Source organism: Haematobia irritans, chromosome 4 (genome assembly GCF_050003625.1).
Source record: "Haematobia irritans isolate KBUSLIRL chromosome 4, ASM5000362v1, whole genome shotgun sequence".
Taxonomy (NCBI): Eukaryota; Metazoa; Arthropoda; class Insecta; order Diptera; family Muscidae; genus Haematobia; species Haematobia irritans.
In genome coordinates, this window is record NC_134400.1 from 130,295,808 (window position 1) to 130,315,227 (window position 19,420).

At 32.4% G+C, this 19,420-nt stretch overlaps 1 protein-coding gene across 5 annotated transcripts in view; it reads left to right on the top strand.

The window, feature by feature from the left end:
* ACXD (Adenylyl cyclase X D) overlaps positions 1-19,420 on the top strand; it is a 78,224-nt gene that overhangs the window by 22,191 nt on the left and 36,613 nt on the right. For 4 of the 5 annotated variants that reach the window (XM_075304051.1, XM_075304052.1, XM_075304053.1 and 1 more), the window contains exons 2-6: positions 10,701-10,924; positions 16,888-17,028; positions 17,109-17,639; positions 17,816-17,937; positions 18,011-18,052. In XM_075304051.1, coding sequence (XP_075160166.1) covers positions 10,817-10,924; positions 16,888-17,028; positions 17,109-17,639; positions 17,816-17,937; positions 18,011-18,052 — 944 coding nt within the window. In that variant the 5' untranslated portion in view covers positions 10,701-10,816. The remainder of the gene's footprint in view (positions 1-10,700; positions 10,925-16,887; positions 17,029-17,108; positions 17,640-17,815; positions 17,938-18,010; positions 18,053-19,420) is intronic. The other variant, XM_075304055.1, reaches the window with a different exon arrangement.

A 19,420-nucleotide genomic window follows, 5' to 3' on the forward strand; every position in this document is an offset into this window, starting at 1 on the left:
GAAAACAGCAATTTTCGACTCCCACATAATCATCTATTCCTTGGACGATCTAAAGGGTGATTTGTTAAGAGCTTGATAACTTTTTTAAAAAAAAAACGCATAAAATTTGCAAAATCTCATCGGTTCTTTATTTGAAACGTTAGATTGGTCCATGACATTTACTTTTTGAAGATAATTTCATTTAAATGTTGACCGCGGCTGCGTCTTAGGTGGTCCATTCGGAAAGTCCAATTTTGGGCAACTTTTTCGAGCATTTCGGCCGGAATAGCCCGAATTTCTTCGGAAATGTTGTCTTCCAAAGCTGGAATAGTTGCTGGCTTATTTCTGTAGACTTTAGACTTGACGTAGCCCCACAAAAAATAGTCTAAAGGCGTCAAATCGCATGATCTTGGTGGCCAACTTACCGGTCCATTTCTTGAGATGAATTGTTCTCCGAAGTTTTCCCTCAAAATGGCCATAGAATCGCGAGCTGTGTGGCATGTAGCGCCATCTTGTTGAAACCACATGTCAACCAAGTTCAGTTCTTCCATTTTTGGCAACAAAAAGTTTGTTAGCATCGAACGATAGCGATCGCCATTCACCGTAACGTTGCGTCCAACAGCATCTTTGAAAAAATACGGTCCAATGATTCCACCAGCGTACAAACCACACCAAACAGTGCATTTTTCGGGATGCATGGGCAGTTCTTGAACGGCTTCTGGTTGCTCTTCACTCCAAATGCGGCAATTTTGCTTATTTACGTAGCCATTCAACCAGAAATGAGCCTCATCACTGAACAAAATTTGTCGATAAAAAAGCGGATTTTCTGCCAACTTTTCTAGGGCCCATTCACTGAAAATTCGACGTTGTGGCTCGTTAGTAAGTCTATTCATGATGAAATGTCAAAGCATACTGAGCATCTTTCTCTTTGACACCATGTCTGAAATCCCACGTGATCTGTCAAATACTAATGCATGAAAATCCTAACCTCATAAGAATCACCCTTTATAATTTGAATTATTATAAGCTTTACGTTCTTCTATTTGTTGAGAACGAGTTTCGAAAATCCCAACATGTCCAAAAAGATAGATTAGATTAGTAAAGAGACATTTTCACTTTTCACTAGGAATCGACATACTAGAAATTTATTGCCATGCATTGGCAGTCAATGCCTTGAGATATACACCTACATCTGTGTCTTAAGGACGGTACTATGTTCGCTTTTCGCGCTGAAATTTCCGCAGTTACTTTATGAAAATAGTGCGATTAAAAGCAGATATATTAACTCAATTGAAACTGAACATAGTACCAGCCTTTAGATGACATTTATGCGAATTTACCAAAAGAAATGCCAAGTGATAAAATATGGGCAACTATTTTCGAAAAATGTGACTGTTTTTCATGTCCCGACAAATCCCGGAATGTAACAGGTTGGCTAATAAGTCCCCAGTCTAACAAAGAAAAACACATTTTTTGTCAAAATCCGTTTTTATTATTCAACATAGTTCCCTTCAAGAGCGATACAACGATTATAACGACCTTCCAATTTTTTGATACCATTTTGGTAGTACTCCTTCGGTTTTGCCTCAAAATAGGCCTCAGTTTCGGCGATCACCTCTTCATTGCAGCCAAATTTTTTTCCCTGCGAGCATCCTTTTGAGGTCTGAGAACAAGAAAAAGTCGCTGGGGGCCAGATCTGGAGAATACGGTGGGTGGGGAAGCAATTCGAAGCCCATTTCATGAATTTTTGCCATCGTTCTCAATGACTTGTGGCACGGTGCGTTGTCTTGGTGGAACAACATTTTTTTTCTTCTTCATATGGGACCGCTTTGCCGCGATTTCGACCTTCAAACGCTCCAATAACGCCATATAATAGTCACTGTTGATAGTTTTTCCCTTCTCAAGATAATCGATAAAAATTATTCCATGCGCATCCCAAAAAACAGAGGCCATTACTTTGCCAGCGGACTTTTGAGTCTTTCCAGGCTTCGGAGACGGTTCACCGGTCGCTGCCCACTCAGCCGACTGTCGATTGGACTCAGGAGTGTGATGGAGCCATGTTTCATCCATTGTCACATGTCGACGGAAAAACTCGGGTGTATTACGAGTTAACAGCTGCAAACACCGCTCAGAATCATCAACACGTTGTTGTTTTACGGTCAAATGTGAGCTCGCGCGGCACCCATTTTGCACAGAGCTTCCGCATATAGAAATATTAATGAATGATATGACCAACACGTTCCTTTGATATCTTTAAGGCCTCTGCTATCTCGATCAACTTCATTTTACGGTCATTCAAAATCATTTTGTGGATTTTTTTTGATGTTTTCGTCTGTAACCACCTCTTTCGGGCGTCCACTGCGTTTACCGTCCTCATTTCACCACGCTTGAATTTTGCATACCAATCAATTATTGTTGATTTCCCTGGGGTAGAGCCCGGTAACTCATTATCAAGCCAAGTTTTTGCTTCCACCGTATTTTTTCCCTTCAGAAAACAGTATTTTATCAAAACACGAACTAATTGACTTACAGACGTCAAATTTTGACACGAATCATTTGAAGGTTGGTACTATATAAAAATAATATGCATTTAATACTAGCGACGCTATCTATGTGTCAGACCGGGGACTTATCAGCCAACCCGTTACGGCACAAAGTCCAGGATTTCGGTAACCATCATCTGGAAACCCAACCATCTTGCAGTCAATAGGGCTTTGTCCAAATAAATTTGACAAGCATACTTTTCCTTTGTTGGTTAAGCTACATGCATGGTTTTAAGCTGAAATCAAAAACAACAATAATTTTTTTCCATTTAAAAAATTAATTGGGTTCTAAAAAATATTCAATTAAAAATTTAATTGATTCAACAAATTTTTAATTGAAACAAAAATCAACCACAAAAATTAATAGTAATTTTTATTTTTTTTTTAAATTTATTTTTAATTGGATCAATTAATTTTTTAATTGACTCTCAATAAATTGTTTAATTGATACTATCATTTCTGTGATTGAAGACATTTCAATTAAAAAGTAATTGGATCAATTAATTTCGTGATTAAAGACAAAAAATATGTTTAGCTTTAAATGGCTTAATTCTAGGTACACTGAAAAAACAGTGAACCCTTTTCCATTGCAAAATGAACTAAACTGTAGTAATATTGACCATGATTTAGCCCTTAAGATTTTTTTCAACTTGTCTAGTTTATAATTTTCTTAAATTTTAGTTCATCTATAACATTGTAGTTTAGTTCATTTTTACAACACCATAAGATTTATATACCCCTACCAAGTTAAAAAGTCAATATTATTTTGGTTTACTTGCTTATTTTGTGGGAAACCCGATAATAAAAATTGGTTAACAGTCTCTTTAAAATGTCGACGACTAAACTATTTTTAAATCAATCATTCCACAGTACAGAAAAATTAAATAATTAAAGGAACAACAAACCGTTTTACTATTATGAACATTTTCATACATTAAAATTAAACTTTCTTTAAGCAAAAGTACTTTATTATAAAAACTTATGATGAAACTTCTTAATACAATGTTTTTTGTGAATAAAAATTATGACCACGTGGAACAGAGAGTAGTTCATTTGAACCCGCTGTTTGGACATTTTGACTTATCCTTTTTTTTATTCATCGTAGGTAGTTTTTTCACATATCTTGCTGGAAAAAATGGAAACAAAAATGAAAATTGTTAAAAATTAACACCATGTAATGAAATATAATTTTTAATTCTTCATTTTAGCTTGTAACTTACCATATTTGGGGCATTTTATCAAATGGTGTAAAGAATTCAACTTTTCTTTGGAAAACGTATCACATAAAATTTGTACCTGAAACAATTAGAGAAATAATGAAGTATTCTAAATAAACTCATAAAACTGTGTTGTTATCGATGTGAAGGATATAATAAAATTAATATTCTAGTTGAAAGAAAGACAAAGTTTGAATATAAAACTTACCAATTCTCTATAAAATTAATATAAAAAGTTGTCCAAATTTATTTGGGTTACTCTGAAATTAAATATTTATTTTTTACATTAATTAAAATTATTAAATAGGTTTCCAAAAAATCTAATGAAAAAAGTAATAATATGCATAAAAATATTATGGTTAACCCTAGACAGTCATCATTCGTCAAAATGACGACACGTAATTTCATTTTCGATTTAAAATGCATTTTAGTCTATTGGGAAATGGTAAATTTAAGTTATACTAATTCGACCATTTTATGAATTTTTGTTTTATACAAATTAAAACCAAATTGAATAAGAAAATAAATTCAAGTTTGGTTCACTTTTTCGCTCACGATGAAAATTATAGCGTCTTGAAATCAGCCGTAGTCAAAATGACGAAGGAAGACGTTAATGTACAAAAAATAAGGATGACTGTCCAGGGTTAAAAGAAAGTTAAAGAATCCTTACCAATTCACTATTAAATTACAGGCAAAGGAGTACTAAAAATTTGGCCAAATTTTTAAAGGGGTTATTCTGAAATTAAATATTTGTTTTTACATTAAAAATATTACATTGGTTTCCAAAAAATTTGATTAAAGAAATACTAAAATAAGGTATTATAAACCTGTAATTTTGATGATAAAAAGGTCACAAAAATGTAAATATTCTAGTTGAACTAAAGCCAATTTTTAAAAGAAAACTTACCAATTCTCTATTTTTTAAATTTGTTCGAATCCATCTGGAGTTGCTCTGAAATTAAATATTGTTTTTACAACAAAGAAAAACATTAAACTGGTTTCCAAAAAAATTAATTAACAAATAATAATATACATAAAAAATATTCTTTTTAAAAGAAAGTCATATTAAAAAAATACTTACCAATTTATGAATAAACTATACGCTGAGATATAACAAAAATTTTCCAAATTCGTCTGGAATTGAATATTAATTTTTTACATAGAATAATAAAAATTTCAATACACTTTCAATTTGAACATATTTTCCTAAATATTCTTAATAACTTTTTTCTAAACTACCGATAAAATATTAATAACTTTCATTTAAAAGGTTTAATAAACAAACACCAATATATTTCTCAAAAATCCAAAATATTCCATGCCTTTATATTCCCTTGTTGCATACCTACTTAAAAGATGCAACAGCCCACGCCAACGCCAACTATACAACTGAAGCATGCCAAACAAAACCAAGCAAAGCCAAAACACAAACAACAACAAAAACACATGTGCCTTTATTGAAAACAACACCTCATCCAGCCAAATAAACCATCCGCGAATAACAAACACACACACAAACCACTAAATGAACAATAAAAAAAAACCCCACGCTCATGTATACACAACAAAACTCAAGTAACATCATCTTTACATTAATCACATTCCACTATGCCGATAAAGATCTCTGTACTATGCATTAGTTCATCGCATCTGCTAACAATTTACTCTAAGAATAATATTCGTAAAGGCACACCAGTTTACGATCAATGAAACGTTTAACTTAAAATTTGCAAAATTTCCAAGAAATGTTATCTACCATTTTTGACGAAAATGTCTATAAATTTAATTACATGTGAACTAAAAATATTTCATTGGGTAATTTTTTACCAACAATTATTAACTATAGGAATTGTCAGTAAGAAATTGCTATCCACTTTCAAGTTCATTTTTCGTAAAAAAATATTTTCTCATACAAAAAAATCTTATAGTAAATTGCACTTATTATTTACAAAATACTTTACATTTCACAAGTAGTTTTATAGCATGGCAAACGAATTTTTAACTACCAGTTAAGAAATTTTTTAAGGAAATTTCCATCGTATTTTGTAGGCTACGAACTAAACGATTGCTACTTAGAATTTGTAAAATTTCCTTCCGAGTAGTTAATTTTCGTTGAAGATTCGAAAAATGAACTAAAATTCTGGAAAATTCTTGCAATAAATTAATGTAAAAATTTTCTTAAATTTACGAGACACTTTTTTTTCTGTGTAGCACAAATATTGTATTAAGTAAGGTTCGTTGCTTGAATTCAGTATTCGGCTTTTTAAAAGATACTAAATATGAGTGACCAATACTTTACATTTCTATACTTAAATCGAAAAATCTGTTCTTGGTGTTTGAAAGCCTTATTTAATATATTTTTGGCATAACTACGGCTAGTAATGATTACTAGTTTTTACTTTGTGTGCTGGTATGGTGGTATATATATATATATATATATATATATATATATATATATATATATATATATATATATATATATATATATATATATATATATATATATATATATATATATATATATATATATATATATATATATATATATATATATATATATATATATATATATATATATATATATATATATATATATATATATATATATATATATATATATATATATATATATATATATATATATATATATATATATATATATATATATATATATATATATATATATATATATATATATATATATATATATATATATATATATATATATATATATATATATATATATATATATATATGAGAGCTATATCTGAATATGAACCGATTTCAAACAAATTAAGCCCCCTGGAAGATGCTATAAATGGTACTACTTGTGATGTACTACTTGTTAATCAGGCTAAAACTCTGGCTTCTGTATATCGGGCGAAAGATGTATATGGGAGCTATATCTACACTGAAAAAAAAAAAAACATTTACGTGATATTAAAGATTACGCAATCTACATTTTAGGATGCGAAATTTACAAAATATTAAAGACAAATTTCTTTAAAATAATGAAATTTTAATTAAAATAAAGTTTATAATCTTTGGTTAAAAATCTTTTATTATTAAATTTGGTACACGAATTTCGGTAAAGTTGTATGTTTTCCAACTAGAGCAAATTTTCCTTAAAGTAAAGAGACACATTTTTGTTTTAAAGAACTTGTCCTTAAATTCACTAAACTATTGAAAAAATCTTTAAGATAAAAACGCTTCATACGCTGAAAAAAATATTTACGTGATATTAAGGATTACGCAACCTACATTTTAGGATGCGAAATTTACAAAATATTAAAGACAAATTTCTTTAAAATAATGAAATTTAATTTTAATAAATAAAGTTTATAAGCTTTGCTCAAACATTTTTTTTTATTAAATTTAGGACACAATTGTTGTAAATTTGTGTCCCTTCATTAAAGTCGCATGTCTTTGAACTAAGGCTAATTTTCCTTAAAGTAAAGAAACACATTTTTGATTTAAAGAAATTGTCTTTAAATTAACTGAAATATTGAAACTTTAAATTTACGATAAAAACGCTTCAAATATAGGCTAAGACTTACTTTGAGGATGTAGCGTCTTTGGTTTAAATTATTTTTGGAATTAAGAAAACATTTTTTATTTTGAAGTATCCGTTATAATTTGGATTTTTAAACTGGCATTTGTTTGTACGTGAGCTCCTTTTTAATAAACCGCGAAAAGAGAATGAACATTTGATAAATGAGATCTGTATCCTAATTTTATTTTTATTCGTCCTAGATTTAAAGCCAGATAGGTCGCTAAAAAAAATTCTTTATTTTGAAGAAGCCGCATCTTTGGCTCGGAATCAATAAAACCATAAGTAAACTTTTTTTTTGAGTGTATATACGCAAAGTCTTGCTGTGAGTATTTAGCATCTTTGGTTTAAAGTTTGATAAAACCTTTTTTAATTTGAAGTCTCAGTTATAATTTGGATTTTTAAACTGTCATTTGTTTATTAACTTTATTAATATACCGCGAAAAAGAGAATGAAAATTCGATAAATCAGATCTGTATCCTAATTTTAATTTTATTCATACTAGATTAAAAGTCAGATAGGGCGCTAAATATGTCTTTATTTTAAAGAAGTCCCATCTTTGGCTTGGAATCAATACCAAAATCCTTAAGGGAAGGTCAGAATCTTTGGAATCAATTAAACTTTTTGTATATATATGAATCGATTTCTTCCAATTTTGTGCTAAATTTGAAGTTGATTGGACTATAAGTGCGACCTAGATTTTGATTACAAAAATGTTTTCATAGACAGACGGCAATGGCTAAATCGACACAGGGGTCGGCCCTGAACAATATTGTCAAAGACTTCGTCTCCTTATGGGTGTGGCAAACATGTGCACTAACCCATCAAAAAACGACGCCAAAAAAGTAGCGAAAATGTTGATCCGGAAGTGGTGCAAAATTGGCATAGAAGCGATGAGTTTAACATGGGTTGTTATAGGACGGATGTCCATCATTTCAACAGCCGTTGCAAAAAATCTGCATCACTTCTTAACATGTGCCGAATAAATAAATTTTGTAACTGCATTGAAAATGTATTTTTTGGATCCGGAATTGGTGCAAATTGGCTTGTCATAGAGCGGAAATTATATATTTAAGCTTCCTCTGCATTGAATTCGTATAAGTCCTTTGCATGCGATGCTATTTTAATATATTAAACAAAAAAATAAGGAAAACTTTAAAATAACATAATAGACCCTTGTTTGATATACATTAAAAGTAATGATATGGGTTATTATAAAAAAATCTGTTTTGCAATGTACAAATTATATTAATTGACTTTTGATATTTTTGAAAATCGACTCTCGATGTTGGCTTAATTCGACTAACCGACTTTCAAGGAAAATGGAGAAAAGTGGAAATTAAAACAAGTATATACGGCCGTAAGATCGGCCAGGCCGAATCTTATGTACCCTCCACAATGGATTGCATAGAAACTTGTACTTAAGACTGTCATCCCCAATCGAATTACTTGGATTGCGGTAACACTTGCCGATGGCAAGGTATCTTAAAACTTTTTAACACCGTCTTCTCAATTGTAAGTTAGTTCATGCCGGATAACAGGTTGGCTGATAAGTCCCCGGTCTGACACATAGATGGCGCCTGTAAATCAATTAGTTTGTGAGATAGAGCGTCTTTTGTGAAGCAACTTTTGTTATTGTGAAAAAAAAATGGAAAAAAAGGAATTTCGTGTTTTGATAAAATACTGTTTTCTGAAGGGAAAAAATACGGTGGAAGCAAAAACTTGGCTTGATAATGAGTTTCCGGACTCTGCCCCAGGGAAAGCAACAATTGATTGGTGTGTAAAATTCAAGCGTGGTGAAATGAGCACGGAGGATGGTGAACGCAGTGGACGCCCGAAAGAGGTGGTTACCGACGAAAACATCAAAAAATCCACAAAATGATTTTCAATGACCGTAAAATGAAGTTGATCGAGATAGCAGAGGCCTTAAAGATATAAAAGGAACGTGTTGGTCATATTATTCATCAATTTTCGGATATGCGGAAGCTCTGTGCAAAATGGGTGCCGCGCGAGCTCACATTTGACCGAAAAACAACAACGTGTTGATGATTCTGAGCGGTGTTTGCAGCTGTTAACTCGTAATACACCGAGTTTTTCCGTCGATATGTGACAATGGATGAAACATGGCTCCATCACTACACTCCTGAGTCCAATCGACAGTCGGCTGAGTGGACAGCGACCGGTGAACCGCCTCCGAAGCGTGGAAAGACTCAAAAGTCCGCTGGCAAAGTAATGGCCTCTGTTTTTTGGGATGCGCATGGAATAATTTTTACCTGTTATATAAATATTAAACAAAAATAAAAAAGGCCGATTAAATACGTATATAATTCAGTTTGACAAAATTTTCTATAGAAATAAAATTTTGGTAGATTATTTTTGGGGATCGGCTATATATAACTATAGACCGATATGGACCAATAATTATGGACCGATATGGACCATATAATTATGGACCGATATGGACCAATCCCTGCATGGTTGTTAGAGACCATATACTAACACCACGTACCAAATTTCAACCAAATCGGATGAATTTTGCTCATCCATGAGGCTCTGGAGGTCAAATCTGAGGATCGGTTTATATGGGGGCTATATATAATTATGGACCGATGTGGACCATTTTTTCCATAGTTGTTAGAGACCATATACTAACACATGTACCCAATTTCAGCCGGATCGGATGACTTTTGCTCGTCCATGAGGCTCCGGAGGTCAAATCTGGGGATCGGTTTATATGGGGGCTATATATAATTATGGATCGATGTGGACCAATTTTTGCATGGTTGTTAGAGATCATATACTAACACCATGTACCAAATTTCAGCCGGATCGGATGAATTTTGCTTCTCCAAGAGGCTCCGCAAGCCAAATCTGAGCGTCGGTTTATATGGGGGCTATACGTAAAAGTGGTCCGATATGGCCCATTTTGCAATATCATCCGACCTACATCAATACCAACTACTTGTGCCAAGTTTCAAGTCGATAGCTTGTTTCGTTCGGAAGTTAGCATGATTTCAACAGACGGACGGACGGACATACTTAGGTCGACTCAGAATTTCACCACGATCCAGAATATATACTTTATAGGGTCTTACAGCAATATTTCGATGTGTTACAAATGGAATGACAAAGTTAATATACCCCCATCCTATGGTGGAGGGTATAAAAATTACTTGAATCATTTAAAGTTTTTTTTTGATGTCGTTGATATTACAAATCTGTGAATGCAGCGAATTGAAATAAAAATTAATTGGACCTAAGCCAAAAAAATGTTGTTTTCTACTAATTCTATTAGTTTTATGTATTGAGAAACTCTCTATTAAAATGAGTGGGTAATGAACGCTCCTATTATTTTAAATAAATATTACGATAAAAAAATTTTATTAAAAATTTTTCTATATTTTTTTGCAGCTCATACTTAAAATGTTACGAAATTGATATTTATTGATAACAAAGGACGAAAAACTCGATAAAAGACATTCGGTATCGTGAACTTGACTTCTGAGTAAAACATTGTTAGGACAACTATGAACTCATTTTTGGAAGATTCAACAGAATGCATCAGCCGCATTAGCAATGAAACCCAGCACGATACTTTGATTAACGAGAAGAAATGGGAGTGGGGTTTCTTAAGGGTGAGTAAAGCAAATATATATTGGAGTTGTGGACTTGGATCAATATCAACAATATTATTTTAATTAAATAATGAGAGATTATTTTTAATAAATACAATCACACAAATAATATATAACTAAAACATACGAGGGTTGTCTTTAATATTTCGGGATTAGAGAACGAATATAAATATTAATTATCTAACTATACAATTATCGAATATCTCCTTATTGTTTTTCAAAATATCCAAAATATCCAAAATCCACGATTCTCACCTGTCACTATGTCCTAGACGTGTTTCGAAGCACCGCCAACTGTCAAATGCTCATGCAACATTGAATGTCCCACTAATGCCTAAGGTTGTCTCAATCTCACGGCAGGTCACATGGCGATCTTGCAATATCAGTTGGTGCATCGCATCAATGGTTTCCGGAATAACTGATATTGGACGACGGTCACGAAAATCGTGTAAGAGGGAACTATGACCTCGGTCACCATACACCCTCACAAAAAATCGCTTCTGTAACATATACTCCCAAACATATTTTGCTTCAAGCATATACATTTTTGGGTATTGCCCAAACATTTATATGTTTGATCTCTTCCAATATATAATATGTTTGGAAGCATATTGGTCTAAACAATATATGTTTGGGTAGTCTAAGTTCCAAACATTTTGTATTTTTGCATCCAAATTCAATAATGTTGTCTTCTAAAAAACAATATGTTATTATGTGAACATATAATAAAGGGTGATTCTTTTGAGGTTAGGATTTTCATGCATTAGTATTTGACAGATCACGTGGGATTTCAGACATGGTGTCAAAGAGAAAGATGCTCAGTATGCTTTGACATTTCATCATGAATAGCCGAACGATCTGCCACAACGTCGAATTTTCAGTGAATGGGCCCTAGAAAAGTTGGCAGAAAATCCGCTTTTTTATCGACAAATTTTGTTCAGCGATGAGGCTCATTTCTGGTTGAATGGCTACGTAAATAAGCAAAATTGCCGCATTTGGAGTGAAGAGCAACCAGAAGCCGTTCAAGAACTGCCCATGCATCCCGAAAAATGCACTGTTTGGTGTGGTTTGTACGCTGGTGGAATCATTGGACCGTATTTTTTCAAAGATGCTGTTGGACGCAACGTTACGGTGAATGGCGATCGCTATCGTTCGATGCTAACAAACTTTTTGTTGCCAAAAATGGAAGAACTGAACTTGGTTGACATGTGGTTTCAACAAGATGGCGCTACATGCCACACAGCTCGCGATTCTATGGCCATTTTGAGGGAAAACTTCGGAGAACAATTCATCTCAAGAAATGGACCGGTAAGTTGGCCACCAAGATCATGCGATTTGACGCCTTTAGACTATTTTTTGTGGGGCTACGTCAAGTCTAAAGTCTACAGAAATAAGCCAGCAACTATTCCAGCTTTGGAAGACAACATTTCCGAAGAAATTCGGGCTATTCCGGCCGAAATGCTCGAAAAAGTTGCCCAAAATTGGACTTTCCGAATGGACCACCTAAGACGCAGCCGCGGTCAACATTTAAATGAAATTATCTTCAAAAAGTAAATGTCATGGACCAATCTAACGTTTCAAATAAAGAACCGATGAGATTTTGCAAATTTTATGCGTTTTTTTTTTTTTAAAAAGTTATCAAGCTCTTAACAAATCACCCTTTATGTTTGGAAGCATTTTGCACCCAAAAATATTATATGCTTAAAAAAAATTCTCCCGAACAATATTGTGCTTAAAATTTTATTTATTTTTTTATATATTTACAATCATAATGAATTATGAAAATAAACAGGTAATATAGGTGCTAACAACATAGGTTTTCGACCTGAATGCTCAAAATTTTGTTTCTGCCTAATTGTATATTCCCCCACATCTTTCTCACTTCCACGAGATTTTTTAGTTCTTAGCACCTTTTTCTGTAATACAAACATTGTAGAAGAAATTATTCAATTTTATGATTTTGATTTTATTTTAATTTTACCTTTTGCCGGACGGGGATTCGAACAGCGGACCACACAGTTTGTAAGGATCAAAGAAGTAGCTGATCAATTGCCCAAGGAAAAATAAAATGTTAATTTTGTAATAACAAGCAACAACCAGAAACTTAATTCAATATCGCTCCCTGTTAAATAGCGCTCCAAGCTACTAAACACATATATGTTTAAAGGCTATTTCTAAATTAATATATGTTTGCATCCAAGCATATTATATTTACAAACATTTTATGTCCCAAACATAATATGTTCTAACATATTAACATATATGTCCCAAACATGTTATGCTAGTTTATGAACATTATATGCTTGCACTCAAAAATATTGTGTTTAAAAATTTGTGTTCCAAACATATAATGTTTATAGCCAAACATATGAAAAACAGTCTTTTTCATCCGTGTACTATCGATAAACGCTGGTCCTTGACGGAACTTCATCATCAAAAATTGAATTAAGCCCCGTCCATCGTTCTACTCTCCACTAGTCACTGTATCCACTCCAATCTAGTCCCCTACACCATCCTGCGGATCATCATTACGACTACACCCTCACACATTTTGCTTCAAGCATATATATTTTCAGGATTGGTTCAAACAAAATATTGTTTGTATTGTTCAAACATATTATGTTTCACCTTAGGGCATACATTGCACCGAAAAAAAGTGAACTGTTTTATAGGAAGAATGAACTACCACACACGAAAATTGAACTAAATTTTACTCCACATTTTGAGATTTCCACAAAGCATTATTAAAACCAGGAAATTTTAATGCCCTGTACTGTACTTTATAACTGCAGTTCACGAAATTACATCATCTCATAGAAGAAAAATTATCTAAACGTAAAGAAGAAAATCATTGGCGCCAAATCATGACCATTTTAACCATACAGTAGTTCATTCTTACTATTTTTGGGAATCGTATGAAAATTTTCATTTGTTTTAGTCCATATTAAACTTATGTGTACGGTCATTGAACTTTATACTCACGTTTAGTTCATAAAATTTTTGAGACATACTTAAAAAAGTAAGATTTCATTAAGCTGTGGAAAATTTCGATAAAAATAGTAAAATTTAACTACAAGCAAATAATATTTTTTTTCCAATAAAAATAAGTTAAATTTAGCGTTAGTTTAATTACGGAAACTTTTTTCGGTGTGGTAGTAAACAATTTTAATGAAATTGTCTTTGTGTGGATATATTTTTAAGGCGCCAATTGGTTACTTCCATTATTTTACTTGCAGCATTCTCTCTAGGTCTCACTTTCTAAACACATATATTTTTATAGGCTATTTCCAAATTAATATATGTTTGCATCTAAACATATTATATATACACACATTTTCTGTCCCAAATATAATATGTTCTAACATATTAACATATATGTCCCAAACATATTATGCTAGTTTGTGAACATTATATGCTTGCACTTAAAAATATTGTGTTAAAAAATTTGAGTTCCAAACATATAATTTTTAAACCCAAACATATCAAAAACAGTCTTTTTCGTCTGTGTATGCATAGAAGTCTAAAAGACTTCTATAAATCTCCTACTCAGAAACAAAGTGAACTATTTTATAGGAAGAATGAACTACCTTGTGGGAAAATTTAACTAAAGTTTACTCCACGTTTTGAGATTTCCATTTAATGCCCCGGTGTTCCTTTTAATTGCAATTCACGAAATTAACCCTTCTATAGAAGAAAAAAATGTGTACGGTCATTAAACTTTATACCCACGATTAGTTCATAAATTGTTTGAGCCATTCTTAATAAAAGGAAAATTTCATTGGGCTGTTTAAAATTTTGAAAAAAAAAACAAGTAAGGAAAGTCTAAAGTCGGGCGAAGCCGCCTATATTATACCTGCACCACTTTGTAGATCTAAATTTTTGATACCATATCACATCCGTCAAATGTGTTGGGGGCTATATATAAAGGTTTGTCCCAAATACATATATTTAAATATCACTCGATCTGGACAGAATTTGATAGGCTTCTACAAAATCTATAGACTCAAAATTTAAGACTCAAAAAATCTATAGACTCAAAATTTAAAATGCACTAGGGTGGAACACAATGTTAGTAAAATATGGGAAACATTTAAATCTGAAGCAATTTTAAGGAAACTTCGCAAAAGTTTATTTATAATTTATAGCTCGATATGTATATTAGAAGTTTAGGAAAATTAGAGTCATTTTTACAACTTTTCGACTAAGCAGTGGCGATTTTACAAGGAAAATGTTGGTATTTTGACCATATTTGTCGAAATCAGAAAAACATATATATGGGAGCTATATCTAAATCTGAACCGATTTCAACCAAATTTGACACGCATAGCTACAATGCTAATTCTACTCCCTGTGCAAAATTTCAACTAAATCGGAGCAAAAAATTGACCTCTGTGGTCATATGAGTGTAAATCGGGCGAAAGCTATACATGGGAGCTATATCTAAATCTAAACCGATTTCAACCAAATTTAGCACGCATAGCTACAATGCTAATTCTACTATATGTGCAAAATTTCAATTAAATCGGAGTAAATGATTGGCCACTGTGGTCATATGAGTGTAAATCGGGCGAACGATATATATGGAAGCTATATCTAAATCTGAACCGATTTCATAAAATGTGGCACACTTGACTACACTGCTAATTGTACTCCTAGTGCAAAATTTCAACCAAATTGGGGTAAAACTCTGGCTTCTGGGACCGTATTAGTCCATATCGGGCGAAAGATATATATGGGAGCTATATCTAAATCTGAACCGATTTCAATAAAATTTAGCACACTTGACCATAGTAATAATTGTTCTTCTTGTGCAAAATTTTAAGCAAATTAGGGTAAAACTCTGGCTTCTGGGGCCATATAAGTCCATAAAATCAATAGGGCTCTATTCTGAGCCAAAACACATACTTGTGCCAAATTTGAAGTCGATTGGACTAAAACTGCGACCTAGACTTTGATTACAAAAATGTGTTCACGGACAGACGGACATGGCTATATCGACTCAGGAGCCCACCCTGAGCATTTTTGCCAAAGACACCATGTGCCTATCTCGTCTCCTTCTGGGTGTTGCAAACATATGCACTAACTTATAATACCCTGTTCCACAGTGAGGCACAGGGTATAAAAATGAACTAAAAGTAGAGAAAAAATCATTTGCGCCAAATCATGACTATTATAATTATACAGTAGTTCATTCTTACTATTTTCTTCAGCTTTAGTTCACATTGAACTTATGTGTTTGGTCATTAAACTTTATACCCACGATTAGTTCATAAATTGTTTGAGGCATTCTTAATAAAAGGAAAATTTCATAGGGCTGTTTAAAATTTTGAAAAAAAAAAAAAATTAAATTTAACTACAAACAAAAAAGTTTTTTTTTTGCACAAAAATATGTTAAATTCATTATGCCAGTATATAGGGCAATTATACTGTGAAGTAAGATCACTGCACCATTTCATGGGTCATCAACCTTACTTGACAGTCCAGATTAGAGACTATTGGAAATTCTCACGGTTCTAAGCCCCAACCCTCCTATAAACCGAAACCCCTATGCGCGATACTTCCATCACGTCCTTTCAGTCCTGTATGTCCCATGTGAATACTTCCAGAAAACCAACTCTCTGACCTAGCGACATAATTGTCTGCACAACCGTACCTCTAACCTAATCTTCCAACCTGGCAGACATTATTGTCGGCACAGCTCTGTCCGTCTTCCTTGACACTTTGTGTTCACACACCCTTCTCTTTTATAAATAACGACTCTCCACCCCTCCAAGGACAGGTCCACGAAATATCCCCACGTTTCCCTGGCTCTAACTTCCCCATGCAAGAGTACACGCAAAATTAATGAGACCAATTAATTTCGTAATTGAAACCAAAAAATATTGTTTTCAGTGTAGTGGAATAAAATAAATGCTAATGACGTTATCTCTGTTGAATGTTTTTGACGAAATTTGCAATTTCAGAATCAATGCCGCAATCTGGAATTGGAACAATTCTATCAATCATATATGCAACGATTGCGTGTCAGTTATCTGTCGTTATTCGTTATCATTGAATTGCTCGTTGTTGGGGTGCATTCCATCATTCTCTTGTCAACAGTAAAGGTAAGTTGACATTTGTCATAATGTTTCAAGTGTACTTCCTCAAGTCTGGTGAAAACAAAACTAAATCTTCACACTTCCAGAGTCTCAGCAATGTGTCCACAGACATATTTGCCTATTTAACCTGTGCCCTTTTGGTTTGGGGTATCTTGGCTTTAAATTTCCGTACTGAATTGGTGAAACGTTACAATTGGATTATGTATGTAACCTCATGGCTATCGGTGTGTATACTGGCTACTACGGATATTGGAGTATCGATCTATCATGCTATCATTAATTTGGATATATTGCGGCCGGCCTATGGTAGTTATGTTTTGTATGCGGCCTATATTTTTATGCCCCTACCCGATAATGTCCATGCCTTTCTGTTGGGCATGGCTGTGACTATTTCATATCTGATTGATTATGCGTTTGTGACATATCGCAAACATCCTGATGGCACCTATCGGGTGGATGTGAATAAATTAATAACGGAATGTATATTCCTGCTCTCTATTAATATGTTGGGCATTTATTTTCGCATGATGAAGGAGATAGCCATACGAACCACGTTTCTAGATCGTCGTCAATATGTTGAGGAGAATCTATTGTTGCGTCATGCTCGAGAAGAAGAGGTATGAAAGCGATAGTGTTTAATTCAATTAAGAATTTTATTAATCCAATTAATTTTTAATTGCGCGTCGAATGTTTATTTTCTTTTTTCAATCATCAAAGGCATTTAAGATTTAATTGAGTGAATTTTCCACTGCATATGTTTTCATTTTTAGTTTGGATATTTTTATTTTTCTAGCGAAGCCTTTTGTTAAGTATCATTCCCGCCCATATTGTCAATAGAATCGAACACGATGTCAAAGCGAGGTTGGAATTCAAGAAGGCAAAACGTCGTTCATCTCAGCATACCCAGGTTCTTATGTAAGATTTAATTGGACACAAAAATTATAGAATAATAACTAATTATTAATTTTTGTATCTGTGTTTTTTTTAGTGAAGATCCTGAAGTTAAACTTTGGCGTCAACCGGAAGCTGAGTAAGTAGCTTGCGAATAATTAAAAACATATCCTCAAACATTTAGAGTAGAGTTCTTCCAAAAATGGTAGATTTTTGTTTTGTTTTGTAGATTGGTAGAGTTCTTGATGTTTTGGTAGATATTGCAAAGAGGTACTTAAATAAAATGTTGACAAAATTTTCTATAGAAATAAAATTATGACAAAATTTTCTATAGAAATAAAATTTTGACAAAATTTTCTATAGAATAAAATTTTGACAAAATTTTCTATAGAACTAAAATGTTGCCAAATTTTCTATAGAAATAAAATTTGACAAAATTTTCTATAGAATAAAATTATGACAAAATTTTCTATAGAAATAAAATTTTCTATAGAAATAAAATTTTGACAAAATTTTCTATAGAAATAAAATTATGACAAAATTTTGAAATAAAATTTTGACCAAATTTTCTATAGATATAAAATTATGACAAAATTTTCTATAGAAATAAAATTTTGATAAAATTCTCTATAGAAATAAAATTTGACAAAATTTTCTATAGAAATAAAATGTTGACAAATTCTCTTTAGAAATAAAATGCTGACAAAATTTTCTGTACACGCTCACAAAAAATCGCTTCTGTAACATATACTCCCAAACATATTTTGCTTCAAGCATATACATTTTTGGGTATTGCCCAAACATTTATATGTTTGATCTCTTCCAATATATAATATGTTTGAAAGCATATTGGTCTAAACAATATATGTTTGGGTAGTCTAAGTTCCAAACATTTTGTATTTTTGCATCCAAATTCAATAATGTTGTCTTCCAAAAAAACAATATGTTATTATGTGAACATATAATATGTTTGGAAGCATTTTGCACCCAAAAATATTATATGCTTAAAAAAAAATTCTCCCAAACAATATTGTGCTCAAAATTTTATTTATTTATTTATATATTTACAATCATAATGAATTATGAAAATAAACAGGTAATATAGGTGCTAACAACATAGGTTTTCGACCTGAATGCTCAAAATTTTGTTTCTGCCCAATTGTATATTCCCCCACATCTTTCTCACTTCCACGAGATTTTTTAGTTCTTAGCACCTTTTTCTGTAATACAAACATTGTAGAAGAAATTATTCAATTGTATGATTTTTTTTATTTTAATTTTACCTTTTGCCGGACGGGGATTCGAACAGCGGACCACACAGTTTGTAAGGATCAAAGAAGTAGCTGATCAATTGCCCAAGGAAAAATAAAATGTTAATTTTGTAATAACAAGCAACAACCACCAACTTAATTCAATATCGCTCCCTGTTAAATAGCGCTCCAAGCTACTAAACACATATATGTTTATAGGCTATTTCTAAATTAATATATGTTTGCATCCAAGCATA